The sequence below is a fragment of the Dendrobates tinctorius genome, unplaced genomic scaffold (assembly GCF_039654945.1).
Source record: "Dendrobates tinctorius isolate UK_male_01 unplaced genomic scaffold, ASM3965494v1 ptg000083l, whole genome shotgun sequence".
In the NCBI taxonomy this organism is placed as follows: domain Eukaryota; kingdom Metazoa; phylum Chordata; class Amphibia; order Anura; family Dendrobatidae; genus Dendrobates; species Dendrobates tinctorius.
Window position 1 is genome coordinate 13,889,523 of NW_027361751.1, and position 16,733 is coordinate 13,906,255.

General features: G+C 42.6%; 1 protein-coding gene across 1 annotated transcript in view; it reads left to right on the top strand.

Moving 5' to 3' along the window:
* Window positions 1-2,889: 2,889 nt before the first annotated feature.
* PDE8B (phosphodiesterase 8B) overlaps window positions 2,890-16,733 on the top strand; it is a 221,753-nt gene continuing 207,909 nt past the window's right edge. Inside the window, exon 1 of the mRNA XM_073584138.1 lies at window positions 2,890-4,208. Within this exon, the coding sequence (XP_073440239.1) occupies window positions 3,921-4,208 (288 nt within the window). The 5' untranslated portion in view covers window positions 2,890-3,920. The remainder of the gene's footprint in view (window positions 4,209-16,733) is intronic.

The following is a 16,733-nucleotide window of genomic DNA, read 5'->3' on the forward strand; positions in this document are numbered from 1 at the left end:
TATCACCCACTCCTGGTTTTGGTTTACAAATACTGAGGTAAAAAACTCCTCAAATATTCAATGTGTGCACTCGGCGTTAGAGTAGAAAGCCACACAATTCTTTCAATGAACGTGAATTTGTTACACATTTGTTTTCAACAGCACAAAAAAAATAATGAGACAGATTTCACACTCCAGTAAAGTACAATTGAGCTAAATTGTTTCATCATTTCAATGTAAGGTAACAATTGAAAAATTAGGCTAAAACATCTGTGTAATCTAAGCCACCTTGAAAAAAGGTGCAATATAAATAATGAATAAGGCACAAATGGAAAAAGTTGCTATTAGACCTGGTTCATACGAGCTTTTAAGAGATTCATCCAGAAAACTCGGATGATTTTTTTTTTTTTTGTCACTTGTCATCCGCGTGCAATCTGGTTTTTTTTACATTATTTCTTACAAAATTAGGCCTGTCACACGTCAGTGGCTCCGTTATGTATAGTGACAGTTTTCTCACGTACCAGAGACACTGTCACACGTAGACACATTCAAATGAATGGGTCTATGCAGATGTCAGCGTGTTTTTACGGACACATAGTCCGTGTACAAAACACGCAGATGTGTCCGTTTTGACCCGGACACATGGGCCGCAACAAGTGCAGCACACGTGCTCACGGAGAACAGTGTACACTGTCCTCCATGAGCACGGATGGCCGCCGGGGAAGTATTGCTACTGTAAGCGCTGTTCTCTTGCAAGTGGTGCTGAACGTGGCTCTCATTCTCCCTGCTCTGCTGGCAACAGCGCGAGCAGGGAAGAAAGAATGAAAAAAACAGACATGGGGTCCACCTTATAATTTTCACAAACCTGGCAAAACTAACAGTTGCGGGCTGCTATTCTCAGGCTGGTAAGGGGTCACACACCATGGGAAAATGACAGTGCTGAGGTCACAAGTGTTCATGCCGTCAGTGAACACAGACTCGGTGACGTCACCACTAGTCACTGAGCCTGTGCGCACTGCTTCCCATTCATTCCCCAGTAGTTTACCGCCTGAGCGGTCACATTAGCACCGCTGAGGCTATAAGCTGATTAACCCCCATATATGGATTTATACCGTGGGACTTGACTGAGCGCCGGACATATATTGTATATTGTTGTTTTTTTTCTTTCTTTTTCTTACAGGAGATCGAGGGATACGTGATGGGATTAACAGTTTAATAAAGATGGACAAAATGTGTGGTGTATTATTTTATTAAAAGATTTTATTCTTACTGTGTGTTTATTTAACCCTTTACTTACTATAAGATTAGTAACGGATAGGTGTCTTATTGACTCATCTCCTTTACTAAGCCGGGCTTAATGTCACATTACAATAGAAAGGTGACATTAACCCCTTATGACCCTACTTGCCACCGCTACAGGGCAAATGGGAAGAACCCGATAAAGTTCTAGAATAGGCGCATCTAATAGATGCGCCTTTTCTGGGCAGTGCGGGCTGCTGTTTTTAGGCTGGGGGGTCCTCTTACCAGCCAAACCTGTTAGTTTTTCCGGGTTGGTTAAAAATATAAGTTGGACCCCACGTCGTTTTGTTTCATTCATTCTTCCCTGCTCGCGCTGTTGCCGGCAGAGCAGGGAGAATGACAGCCGCATTCAGCACCACCTGCAGGGGAACAGGGCTTACTGTAGTGCTAATTCCCCGGCAGCTGTCAGTGTGGTACTGATGCAGCACTTGGGTAGCACACGTGTGCCACTCAGATGTACCACATGGACACGGATAGCTCCGGTACCGGAAATATCTGGATGTGTGAAACTGGCCTTATATGAAGTAGGGACATAATACACACGACGTACCAAAAAAATATACTCTTAAAAGTTATAAATTTATTAACGCAATTAAAATCTAATTCCCAAGTAAAACAAATTGCACACATGCAATGTAAAAATATCTATATATAGCATACATTAATAATTACTTATTAATCATGTATCTTATACTTAGATATTTTTACACTTCAGGTGTGCAATTTGTTTGACTTGGGAATTAGACTTTAATTGCTTTAATAACGTTATAACTTTTAAGGGTATATTTTTTTGTAAGCCGTTTTTTTTTTTACAGCAGCAGCTATTACCGTAATCACTTACAGGACCATTTACGGTTTCCTATGGCACAGAATTGTAATGTATCCGTAATATTCTGATGCTATACTTTGTCTCATTGTGGCATCAAATCATTTTTGCGCACTTGTACACTTGCATGGGCGAGTCTCAACCGCATTCTGGAGTAAACTAGTGAGTGCACCTATTTTTGTTCCATATGCAGATTTGGACAGTGTACAGAATCGCTAACCTTCACTGCCCCATTGAATAACGTTGGTCCGAGTTCTGTCCGGTTATTTTCACCGGCATCACTCGGACCGAAAATACAGTCGTGTGAATGAGCTCTTGGTAGTTCAGAAACAAAGGTGCAAAAACAATGATGAATTAGCCCCTACATCTTTACATTTTTCTAAGTTTGGAGTCAACGGGCATCAAATAGGTGAATGGCATCCGTCCCAGCCATTTGGTGCATTAACTGTATGCATCTGTATCGCTGTATGTATTGATGTAGCATAGACCGTCATCTTCATAACATATAACTTGGACATCATCTGATTTCGCTCCTCTTTCCTTAGTATATATCCCATTGATTCTGCCTGTTCTCAATTCTTGTACATTCCAGTAGATGGGAGAAGAGTCAGTTTCATGTGTTGCAATCTTTCTATCTTAGGCTCTATGACAGCTGATTGCAGGATGCAGAGAAGGGGTCTCCTGCCACCCACTACTGAGATAAAAGGGGTGAAAATGATGTGTAAATGGGACAACGCCTTGTTGCTTTCCAGCTAGAGGAGGAGGCAGCAGCAGCAGCAGCATTGGTGACAAGGCTGGGAGGGCTCAGGAGAAGGCAGATCTAGAGCTGTGCATGAAGAGGATCTGCAGTCACCAGCAAGGGATTCTCCACTGTCATCACTACCTAGGGATCTATTATTATATGCTGTGCTGTGCACAATAGGGATGTATGTGACCGCAGTGCTGGAGAGGCACAGGTACCACCGATGAGCTGGTAAAGGCAATTATTGCTAAATTGTGTCGCATGCATTCAGTGCTGGTGCTGTGAACTGATGCTGGGAATGGAGGAGTATGAGTGTGTAAGGCAGTGACTGTAAGGCACCCTATGTGCAGGCTTCTATTATGTCATTGCATTGCAGAGGTAGGGACAAGCTGGGGATAACTGTTGCTTGCTGAGCAGAAGAAAGCATTTTGTCCATGCCAGCCTGGCCCACAGGGTATCACCATCTGAGGGAATCCCCCATCATTTCATTCATTCTTTTTTTTTCTGCTTGTGTAACTGGCGTGAGGACGGCGAAGGTGCTGACTGATGAAACACCTGTCTGGGTGATAGACCATGATGATCCTGAGCTCAGCCGTGTTGGCACAATGTTTGGGCTTGCATGCAACAGTATAGCAGTGAGATCACACAAGGGTTAGAAGATGGCACTGTGATCTTTAATTTATGGCATGCAGTCTAGGAAGTCCTGCAAGTTTTTTTCAATTGTGATTGGTTCCAATGATTGTGGTTGGCATCGTATTTCAGTGTTAGCAGTTTTTTGGATTTAGTGAAATTATATTATCATAGATCTGTTATCATTTGGTGTACCATGAAATATTCCCAATAGACTGATGAATGAATGAATGAATGAATGCATCTGGACGGCAGCACCAAGTACATGATAGATCTAGTATTCTGCAAAATGGATATATGATTTATTGGATAAATCTGCGGAGCAGCACTATGTACGTTGACACTATGGCTCTTCTTGGTGGCATTCTATAAACAGCCCAAAGCTTGAAGATCTCATCCCTATACAAGGTGTCTCAGTTCCAACCACTGCACCGTGGCACAGGTATGGGCTGCGCTCCCAGTATCCACGTATCACAGAGCGGGGTGATTTACTGCAGGGACTCGGATGAGTCTAACTCCCCGCACCAGACCACCACCATTTCCCAAGGAACAGCCGCCACCTTACACGGGCTCTTCATCAAAACCGATGCTGCAGATAACATCCCTTCTGTGCTCGCCTACCAAAGTCGCTACCCACCAGCAGCCCGCACCGGCTCCCGCAAGGAGCGCAAAGAGACCGGGCCATATAGCTGCATAGAGGCCGAGACACAGACCAGCCACACCAGTGTGAAGGTGAGTGTCGTCCTGTGCACACAGCGTTTCTGGGTCCAGGTTACTAAACCAAAGTGGAGCAATTTCTTGAAACTGCTTCTTATTTGTTATTGCTATATTGAGTACTACTTTAACCTTGTAAAAGTAAGAAGTATGTTATGTTTTTATTTTGTATGATATGTTTTACAATATAGAATTGTAGAACTCCTGGGTTTTTCTGCATCAGAGAATCAAATAAATAAGTTCAGGGAGGTGCAACACATAGAAATGTTTCATAGTTCATGCAGATCTGTCATCATATGTCATAGTACAAACTACATATACAATTAAATAGATCTCTAATACCTAAGGGAGTTGGTGTACTTACTTTGCAAATTCACATCAGAATAGTTGTATAATCTTGAAATAAAAAAGCTAGAGCAGCACAATGATGCTTATTTTAGTCTTTCAAAAAGTAACATATAGCCATTCTGACATAGATTTTCAAAATAATTACACCAGTTTCATGAAGCTTAAAAAATCTCTTTAATAATACATGCAATTTTCACATCTAGTGACTGATTCACTTTAATGCCTAAAGGTATGTCTCCACGCTGCGTACTGGCAGCACTTTGGACGCAGCGGAAACCCCGCTCTGCCCAAAGCACCGCCCCGTGTTGTACGCGTGGTGATTCCGGATGTGTTCATTGAAAACATCCAGAATCACCACACCATAACCAAGATAAATAGATTTGCATCCGCAAGATAAATAGATTTGCTGTGGTCTAGAAAAACGCGCCGCATGTCCGGTTATGCAGGGCCACCGGATGCGGCCCTGCACGCATAGTGGAGACGGGATTTCAAAAAATCTCCTCCACCATGCTGTAACATCTGGAAGCTGCGGCTGTACGCAGCGTCCAATCCGCAGCAAATCCTGATGTAATCCTGAACATGGAAACATACCCTAAATATCACATACCATAGCCCTAGAATTTAATGTGACACCTTTTAGACACTAAAACGGGAGGCTAAGTAAAGTTGAGTGAGAAGACGCCCAGGACCCTGGTGCAACATCCACTTTGGTAGCCTGTGGCCGCTTGACCAGAACCCTGTGGATCATATCCTAACTGTCAGCATCCCTGGCACCACTTCTGATTAGTTTTGGCGCTGTGCAACTGCAATGATGGCGTTGTGCTTGTCCTACTAATCATAAGATGCCAGCAGATAAGAGGAGTTTTACTGGACTCTGGTCCGATGGCTATGGACTACTGTCTAGATGAGTGGCACAATTGCCAAAAATTGGTATGTTCTTAATATCTATGACAAATCATTATGTCTATAAACAGCAATTCTGACACCATAAAAGTAGTCAAGTAGCACCCATACAGACTATAATGCCCTCCCTTATAGTAGAATAATAAGGTGCCCACACAGTTAATGCAGGTGATGAAAGTTTTGTATAGTTTCTGTCATTATGTTAATGGTCTCTAAGGTATTTTAGAAGTAATAATGTCTTGATATTTAGACAATAGTGCTGTTTCTGCAGCAACAAAATGCTGAAGTTTACTCATGGTAATAACCAAAAGTGTCCTCAGAATACATAAAAAAGTTGATAAAATTCCAGCCCCTGGTGTAAAAAAACACATGTACCCATGTTTCACGGTCATAAGTTGAGCCTTTGCATTTCAGGTTTGTCCACTCTTAATCAAAATACACAAGATCTCATAATAGCTCCCGCAATGCTTTTGGAAATTCATCCTTCTCATCGTGACAGCAAAAGTGCTCCTAAAAAATCAACAAAAAGCCCTGATGTTATCAACCATCAGCAAGAGACTATATTTTTCAATAGCAGCGATACATTGCAGAAGTGATATTTGTCTCCCAGACATTCCAGACCAGTGGACAACTGACTTAAGTTTACTATTCAGTTAATAATAAGCCATTGTCATATCAATAAATCCGTAAGTGCTACTCAAACAAAGGATACAATCAGATAAAATCCTTCACACCACTGGGAACATGTATCTGACGTGTACAAAATGTTTACTGATGATAAAACGTGTGTGTTCTTGTGTATTTGGCGAGTAGTGAAAAATTCTGTACCATGAGGTTCGTTGACTATAAGTCCATGGACTTTGTAGATGATAATCTAGTGTCTACAAAACTGTATTATTGTGTTCAGAAGGACTAATGTCTCAACCAGTCTATAGAATGTGACCAGTATGGGCATTCGGTAAAAAATTGATTCTATAATGTGCATTACAAATAACAATGTTTGTGTGAAGCAATATTTGATTGGATCAGTACTTTGTTATCTATATGTAGTCAGCAGAGGCAGATGCTCACAAAATCTGGACAGAGAGCTCAGATGTTGCTCCCGGGATCTGTTTTAGCCATTTTTCCAACTTAGGGGGCACTGCTCCAAGTGCTCCTATCACCACTGGAATCACTGTTGCCTTCACCTTCCACATCTTCTCCAGTTCTTCTTTGAGGCCCTGGTATTTCTCCAGCTTCTCATATTCCTTCTTTCTGATGTTGCTGTCACTTGGCACTGCCACATCTATTATCATTGCTCGTTTTTGCTCCTTGTCTGCTATCACAATGTCTGGTTGGTTAGCTAAACCTGCTTATCCGTCTGGATCTTGAAGTGCCACAGGATTTTAGCCCTTTCATTTTCCACCACTTTTTCTGGGGTCTCCCACCTGGACTTAGGGGGGCTTAGCTCATATGCTGTGCAGATGTTCCTGTATACAATTCCTGCTACTTGGTTGTGGCATTCAGTATACGCTGTTACTGCTTGCATTTTGCATCCTGCCACTATGTGTTGGGCAGTTTCTGAGGTTTCTTTGCATAGTCTGCACCTTGGGACTTGTCTTGTGTGATAGATTCGTGCTTCTATGGATCTGGTACTTAGTGCTTGCTCTTGTGCCACTATGATTAGTGCCTCTGTGCTGTCTCAGAGTCCAGCTTTCTCCAGCCATTGGTAGGATTTCTCCATGTACACCACTTCCATTATCTGTTGGTGGTACATCCCATGCAGCGGCTTGTCTTGCCATGGTGCTTCATGTTCCTGTTCTTCCTTCCAGATATGTTGTTGCTCCTGCCTTAAGCTTTCTCTCAGCATCTCATCTTTTGGTGCCATTCTTCTGATGTACATTATTCCTGAATACTTCTTGTTTCATCCGTGATCTTGGATGCTTATCAGGCCTCGATCACCCTCCTTTCTGATGGTATACACTTTGAGTGCTAAACATAGGGTGGAGACCTCCATGCATTGTGAGGAGCTTTTGTGTCTTCGCATCTGCAGCTTCCATTTGTCATGATCCCAGTGCAGGTTTTGACCTGCACATCAGGGGTTAATGTCTTGAGCTCAGTGCAGGCTTGACCTGCACGCCGGGGGTTAATTATTGTAGCCTCTTTTTGGCTCAAGAAGAGCTTCTTATAGCCCTGTGAGATTCCAATCCCTGTCAGTTGTACTTTTGCCTTTGGCCGAGTGTGCTGACCCCTGTGTGCCTGTGCCTTCTGATTGTCTTCTAGCTAGCTTATATGGTTCTCTTGATTCTGTACTGTTTATCTGCTTCTCTGGTTTCTGACTCATTGCTTACGTTCTGACTACTCTCTGGTTGTCCCTCTGGTACCGCGCCGCACTCTCTGTGTATGACCCCCGTTTGTCTGATTTGAGGATCCCTGTAGTAGAATCCTGCACTTATCTCCAGCAGCAGGATGCTAAGCCCCACCCCCTGCAGTCACATGATCGTAGGTCCTTCATTGCTTTCTACCTTCAGTGACACAGGTCCTGTGAGCCTGGAGCATGTATCGTCACCAATGCTGCCCCACTCCACAGGTATCTTTGGGCACAGGTTTGTACCCAGGACATGCGCACTGGCTCAGTAAGCAAGTGCAGTGCGGTATTCCTGACACCATTTCTTCTTTTGGCCAGCACAATATGCCAGCAGGGTATCTGATAACTGGCAAGGCACATGTATTGATGGCATGGATTTTATTCTTCCCATTGAGCTGGATCTTCAGGACCTGTCTGACCCTTTGTTGGTATTTGGATGTTGCTGCTTTCCTTGCCTCCTCATCATGGTTACTGTATCCTTGTGGGATGTCGAGGTACTTGTAGCATATCTGGATATCTGTTATGTGCCCTGCTGGTAATTCCACTCCATCAGTCTTGACTACCTTGCCTCTCTTTATTACTAACCGGTTGCTCTTCTCCAGTCCGAAGGACTTCCCGATGTCTTCAGTGTAGATTCTTGTCAGGTGGATCTGTGAATTGATGTCTCATTCGTTTTTCACATACAGTTGATGTCATCCATGTAGAGGAGGTGGCTGATGGTGCTTCCACCGTTGAACTTGTATCCATAGCCAGACTCTGTAATTATCTGACTAATGGGGTTCAGGCCTATGTGAAACAGCAATGGGGACAGTCCGTCACCTTGGTATATGCCGCATTTAATGGTCATATATATAATATACTGCTCAAAAAAATATTATTTATTTTGTTAAAGGCCTCACTTGTGGAAGACCTAGACCTGCAGCAAACTCCACTGTGTTATGGATTCATGGTGGATTTTAGCCACCCATTCTTATGAGAAAAATATACAATGAATTTGCATTATTTACACAGATTAAATTTACTTTCTGAGGATTTAAAGATCAGGTCAATTTCTATTCAAAATATAAACTTGACGTGTGCATTAGATATGTAAAGTGTTGAGCTCTTTGATAGGCATGTAATACGTTGCAGATTTGTGGATTATCAGCCCATACTTCTATGATGTATCGTAAAACAAAGCCCTTCAAGAGAACCTATCGTTTTGTACATGCAGTCTGATTTATGGACAGTAAGGTACAGAGGAGAAGAAGAAGCTGAGTAGAATAATATACAGATTTGTTGGAAAAAAATTAGTATAATTTATAGTATAGAATAGGATCACCCAATGGACTCATATGGATACAAACACCAAGGATTTCAATGAATTATAAACAAGTGATAATGAATCTGATCAGCTCCTCTCCCTCTATTTCATCCTTCCTACAGTTCGGATACCACATGACAGGTTGCCTTTAACGTGAGTTGGGTCAACAGGGCCCTATGAATATGTCTATGTATGTAGACAGCATTTAGTGCTAACACTTTCTTGTGCATGATGCCATAGACCAAGAGGCATCTGAAGAGAAACGGGCAAGTGGTTCTTTGAAAGTAAATATAGATGGTGCGAATTTGCAGGACCCAGTCCAGTGTCCACGTCGTTAATCTGTGTCCGACGGATGGGAGTCCTGAGAACCACCTCCTACCTCCTGGCTTCTGCGAACTGTTCTTAGGATTAGCAACCCTGGCGTGACGTCAGATATGCATCTCGCGGCAACAATAATATTGTGCCAGGCCGCCTAATCAAAGGAGAAACCAGGGATGTCCTCATCTAAGAGGCAGTTCTCAGGACTCCTGTCCGATGTACACAGACTACTTACCTGTTTGATGAACCGGGTCCTGTAAATCAATTCGTACCAACTCTATCGGTGTATAATTAGCAATAATACTGTAAAAGTTTAATAAATTGTCATGCTGGCAAATGGTGATTAATTATTGGATAATAGCTATTTGATTCATACTCATATATGTAATTATCTGCACCTTGGCAAATCTTGGAAATATTGATGAATGAAGTCGGTGTGATCTTCAGGAGACGCTAACATTTTGCCAAGCGCCAGACTATTGGATTCATTCCCGTTACTCTTGTATGGGGCTTTTATTGAGGCATGCTGAATTATCAGGATTATCCACACCATAAATTGGCCGGTTAAAAGCCGGTTACTGTCAGAGTAAACTATATTTGTTCATTTGTGATCGGAGCTAATGAGTTAAATGAAGCCTGGGTGTATGTAGAGTATTTGCAGGTAATTAGCGTTTATCAGCCGCTCTTTGTAGTGAAATAATTGTAGCCCTAGAGAGTGGTGCGGTCCCGGAGGTTACGTGTGATACAAGGAGATCACATTTCATGTTTGTGTTGTCAGGCTCACTGTGTGTAATGAGGGACAGAAGATGCATTAGGACTAATTCTTGAGTACGGCCTTGGTGTAATTAGCTTGGGCCATAGCCTCTCCTCAATAACCTACAGCATGACACTGCATTATGTTATCACTGTCAGCGAGATTCCATATATCAGAACTGTCTGATAGAAAAACTGTCTGTTGCCCTTAGCAACCAATCACAGCACAGCTTTCATTCATTAAACAGCTCTGGTAAAATGAAAGCTGCACTCTGATTGGTTGCTAAACGTAACAAGACAGTGCCCCATCACATTGATACAGGCTCTGGATGCTATCATTTCATAGTCCTGCTACTACGATAATTAATAATCTATGGATAATCGGTAAAACGTTAGCATTTTAGAATAACAGTGTTGCCCTTGTCAGCACATTAAACAAGAGGGGATTATAGGGAGAAAAATGGGAAGCGCAAGCTTCTAAGTGTAGTAGTTAATTATCAAACGTATATACTCAGTGTGAATACACTCACCTATTTGGTGTCTTGAGATACTGCATGTAGATCCAATCCCTGGATCACTCCATTCCTCCTTCCATTCAGTTTGCTGCAAAGATCTGGAAACTAGTGAGAGCACTGGAGAGTGCTTTCATAGGTTATAACACTTGGTGAATGTTTTTCCCAGCAATATGCGCTCCTGAAGGATGATGATGGAACTTGATATTTAGATTCAAGGATGATTTTTATTTTTAATTCAAAATAGAATACATCCGGTTTCGACTGCTAAGAGTCTTCCTCAGGTATAATGTCAAGAATACTTGACATTATACCTGAGGAAGACTCTTAGCAGTCGAAACCGGTTGTATTCTATTTTGAATTAAAAATAAAAATCATCCTTGAATCTAAATATCAAGTTCCATCATCATCCTTCAGGAGCGCATATTGCTGGGAAAAACATTCACCTTGTCAGCACATTAGATTTCGATGCCTGCTTGGGTTGTATTGGTTAATGATCTTCTCCAATCTTCATTTTGCTGTCTTTCTAATGTATTTTTTTCCCATGGAGATCTTTATAAAGTGCAAATGTCAATTCTCCTTAGAGCTTTAAAATAGCCATCTATGGCAGACGTATGCAACTGTGATCTGACTTGGTAGCTATGCGGAGTGGGCACTTTTTATTTGGGACCATCACTGGCGTGGGGTCTATATAATGAGCGGTCGTCGCATGGTTGAGCTCGGACGGGAAGCAGCGCCATTTGACTTTTTTGGCTGGAAATGAGATCGAACGCCATGTCGCGTTTGGAAAGCCCCTGATGTGCCAAAACAGTGGAAACCCCCACAAATGACCCCATTTTGGAAACTAGACCCCCCAAGGAACTTACCTAGATATGTGGTGAGCACGTTGAACCCCAAAGTGCTTCACAGAAGTTTATAACACCCGGGCATGAAAATAAAAAAAATCATTTTTTTCCACAAACTTGATCTTTTAGTCCCCAATTTTTTTTATTTTCCCAATGGTAACAGGAGAAATTGGACCCCAAAAGTTGTTGTCCAATTTGTCCTGAGTACGCTGATACCTCATATGTGGGAGAAAACTACTGTATGGACACACGTTGAGGCTCGGAAGGGAAGTAGTGACGTTTTGGAATGCAGACTTTGATGGAATGGTCTGCGGGTGTCATGTTGCTTTTGGAGAGCCCCTGATGTACCTAAACAGTGGAAACCCCCCACAAGTGACCCCATTTTGGAAACTAGACCCCCTAAGGAACTTGTCTAGATGTGTGGTGAGCACTTTGAACCCCCCAGTGCTTCACAGAAGTTTATAACAACCGGGCGTGAAAATAAAAATATCGTATTTTTTCAACAAACATCATCTTTTAGTACCCATTTTTTTTATTTTCCCAAGGGTAACAGGATAAATTGGACCCCAAAAGTTGTTGTCCAATTTGTCCTGAGTACGCTGACACCCCATATGTGGGAGAAAACTACTGTATGGGCACACGTTGGGGCTCGGAAGGGAAGTATTGACGTTTTGGAATGCAGACTTTGATGGAATGGTCTGCGGGTGTCACGTTGCCTTTGGAGAGCCCCTAATGTACCTAAACAGTGGAAACCCCCCACAAATGACCCCATTTTGGAAACTAGACCCCCTAAGGAACTTATCTAGATGTGTGGTGAGAACTTTGAACCCCCAAGGGCTTCACAGAAGTATATAATGCCCAGGCATGAAAATAAAAAAATCGTATTTTTTCCACAAACATGATCAATTAGTCTCCAATTTTTTTATTTTCCCAAGGGTAACAGGAGAAATTTGACCCCAAAAGTTGTTGTCCAATTTGTCCTGAGTACGCTGATACCTCATATGTGGGAGAAAACTACTGTATGGGCACACGTCAGGGCTCGGAAGGGAAGTAGTGACGTTTTGGAATGCAGACTTTGATGGATTGGTCTGCGGGTGTCATGTGCGTTTGGAGAGCCCCTGATGTACCTAAACTATTGAAACTCCCCACAAGTGACCCCATTTTGGAAATTAGACCCCCACGGAACTTAGCTAGATGTGTGGTGAGCACTTTGAACCCCTAAGTGCTTCACAGAAGTTTATAACGCCTGGGTGTGAAAATAAAAAAATCATTTTTTTCCACAAAAATGATATTTTTGCCCCCAATTTTTTATTTTCCTAAGTGTAACAGGAGAAATTGGACCCCAAAAGTTGTTTTGCAATTTGTCCTGAGTATGCTGATACCATATATGTGGGGGTAAAACACTGTTTGGGCTCATGGCAGAGCTTGGAAGGGAAGGAGCACCATTTGACTTTTTCAACGCAGAATTGGCTGGAATTGAGATCAGACACCATGTTGCATTTGGAGAGCACCTGATGTGCCCAAACAGTGGAAACCCCCCAATTATAACTCCAACCCTAACCCCAACACACCCCTAACCCTAATCTGAGCCCTAACCCTAGCCCTAACCCTAGCCCTAACCTTAACCCTAACCCTAGCCCTAAAATGAAAAATGGAAAATGGAAATAAATACTTTTTTTTAATTTTATTATTTTTCCCTAACTAAGGGGGTGTTAACAGGGGGTTTGATTTACTATTTATGGCGGTTTTTATGTTAGGCGGCTGTCGCACGCTAAAACACGCTTTTTATTGTAAAAATAGTTTTTGCATCACCACATATTGAGAGCTATAATTTTTCCGTATTTTGACCCACCGAGTCATGTGAGGTCTTATTCTTTGCGGGACGAGTTGACGTTTTTATCGGTACCATTTTTGGGCACGTGACATTTTTTGATCGCTTTTTATTCCGATTTTTGGGACGCAGAATGAACAAAAACCAGAGTTTCATGAATTTCTTTTGGGGGGGGTGCGTTTACACCGTTCCGCGTGCGGTAAAATTGATAAAGCGCTTTTATTCTTCGCGTTGGTACGGTTACAGCGATACCTCATTTAGGTCGTTTTTTTATGTTTTGTCGGTTGTTTGCAATGAAAACAATTTTATATAAAAAATAATTATTTTTGCATCGCTTTATTCTGCGAGCTATAACTTTTTTATTTTTTTGCAGATGATGCTGTGTGGTTGCTCGTTTTTTGCGGGACAAGATGACGTTTTCAGCGGTACCATGGATATTTATATGCGTCTTTTTGATCTCGTGTTATTGCACTTTTTGTTCGGTGGTATGATAATAAATCATTATTTTTTGCTTCGTTTTTTATTTTTATTTTTTAAGGGGTTCGCTAAAGGGGTTAACTAATGGGGCAGTTTTATAGGGCGGGTCGCTACGGACGCGGCGATACCAAATATGTGTAATTTTTTTTTTTTTTCTTCAAAAAATGAATTTATTGGGGAATATTTTTTTTTTTTTTTACTAATTTATTTAGCGATTTTTAAAAAAATTATTTTTACACTTTTTTTTTTTTTTTTTTACTTTATTACATAGTCCCAGGTGGGACATCACTGTCCTGTGACAGATCGCTGATCTGTCACATCACAGATCACTGTGACAGATCAGCAATCTGTCACAGGCAGTTCTGCAGACTTCCTCATGCCTGCGCTTTGCAGGCAGTGAGGAAGTCAGCTCCCTACAGGCCCCCGTCGCCATCTTGGATTCGGGGGCCTGTAGGGAAAGAGCCCCCCGCAGCAGCGCTGCACATTGCGCTGCCGTGGGGGGCTCAGGGAAGCACGGAGGGAGCCCCCTCCCTGCCGAAGCTTCCCTTTAACTCCCAGTTCACCGCGATCGTGTTTGATCGCGGTGTACAAGGGGTTAATGTGTCAGATCAGCGATCTGACAGACGCTGCTACAGGCTTCCTCGTGCCTGCTCTCAGCAGGCACTGTGGAAGCCGCCTCTCTGCAGGCCCCCATGGCCATATTGGATCCGGGGGCCTGCAGAGAGGAGACCCTCGGAGCGACGCAGCACATCGCGCTGCTCCGGGGGCTGCAGGGAAGCATGGAGGGAGCCCCCTCCCTGCGCGCTTCTCTCCTATGCCCCCGGTACACTGCGATCGCAGTGTGCAAGGGGTAAATGTGCCGGGGGCGGTCCGTATCCACCCATGACACATAGTGCCAGGTGTTAGCTGTGATAATCAACTGACACCCGGCCACGATCATCCAATCCGTACTATCCCATCCTTGGGAATTAAGTCCCTGGGCACATGGATGGGATAGTACGTCCAATGGCAGAAAGGAGTTAACATTGGGTACACAGGCCATGCGGATGTATGCGGATGCCTCCACTTGCATCGTTTTGACGCTGCGTCAAACTGTTGAGTGCAACATGTTGCATTTTGTTGCGGTCTTCGCAGTGTCAAAACAACGCATGCGGAGGCATCCGCATACATTCACGTGACCTGCATACCCAATGTTAAAGATAGGTACGCAGAATGCAGGCAGACGTAGGCGGAGCTGAATGGAAGAGGTGCGGCAGTGGGCGGGGCTTAAATAAGGACATACGCAGCCCTCTGCAGCTCTGCCCAACGCAAGTGTGAAACCAGCCTTTTAGATGGATTTTCTCATCCCCAACATGGATTATGGAAGTGCTGACAAATAAATGAATAATAAATCGTACAAAGACAAAACACCACCACAAAATAAATAAAAATATCTAATATTTTATTAATTAAATATGAAAAGGAACTTACATTAAGATATGACACAGGAAAAAAATGGCGACAAATCAGCAGAAGGGGATGTACTGTACATACTGGGCAAATAAACAGCTGAAATGTAAATAAGATGCCAGTTCCACAAAGTGCTGATATGTATAAATCAAGCATTTATCATGATAAAGACATTGATGGTAATATAGGCATAGTGACATGTGCAGAAAACGATGCACTGCTGTAAGCATTAACGAAAAAGTACTGGAAACATATCACACTCAAATCTATTTTCTACAAAACTCTGAATCAATTGTAACACTAAGGCCGGGGTCAGACACGCAAGTGCAATGCGAGAAACTCGCATGAGTCTCATGTCTCAATACCCGGCACTCGGGACCGGAGCGCTCAGCTGCATGGAAATACATGCAGCCGCACACTCTGGTCCCAAGTGCCGGCAGCAGTGCCGGGTATTGATGAGAGAGACTGGCGCGAGTTTCTCGCATTGCACACACAAGTCTGACCCTGGCCTAAAGGTGTGTGTACAACGAGGGCTCGATTCATCATTGCATTGTCGCCAGTTATTTTGGCACGAACTCCTCTCAATTAGTGAATTAATTATCTTTTTTAGTTTACTTGGTTTTCAGATTTTTACGTTAATGTGGCTTTTTCAGATGTTTTAAAAAGATTAATGAAGCTTGACTTTATTTTAAAAAAAAGTTGCAAAATATGGCGCAATTATACTTCAGTCCCTCTTTGGAGTGGTTTTATGTTTGCAGGCTCAAAGTTGCATTTTTTGTGACATTTTGTAAAACGTGCTAAAACGTTGCAAACGGTTAAAGGCAGAAAGAATACAATTTTGGAGAAACCACAAGTCAAAAAAGGAAAGTGACTTAAAAAACCGCAAATGATGAATATGGCCCTGAGTCTTTTTGATGAGTTTTTGAGCAGTATTTGGAGAGTTTTCTGTTAGGCATTTCTCCAAAAACTCTGTTAAATGGATATGGAGTATACAGGTAATTAATGCAAACAGATAATAGTCAAAACCTACCTATAAAAAGTTATCCACATGCTGTGATGCCACTTGCTCGGACTTGCGATTTGGCAGTGTCTTAATCTGGGGGTCAATATTTTGGCAGTACCGTATTTATCACTATTCAGGGGTATTGTTCCTGGTACCTGTGACATGATGAGGGTTGCAAACACCCGAGCATGATGAACATTGCGCCAGCAGCTAAGGCACAATACTATATAATAGAAATCCCAGATATTGTATATTGCTTGCAGCAAGCTTTTATTTATCTTCATAATGAGGTTCTGCAGCAGCTGAAGTACCGTACTGTATAATTTAGATACAAGCTGCTGCAGAAGTGTGTACTTTCAGTCAATTGCTGTTGGTTAAACTTTCCTTTTACTTTTTTTTTAATGTCATCCACTCAGTGCCGACTTTTATTCCCCATTGACTTGCATTGGGGTCG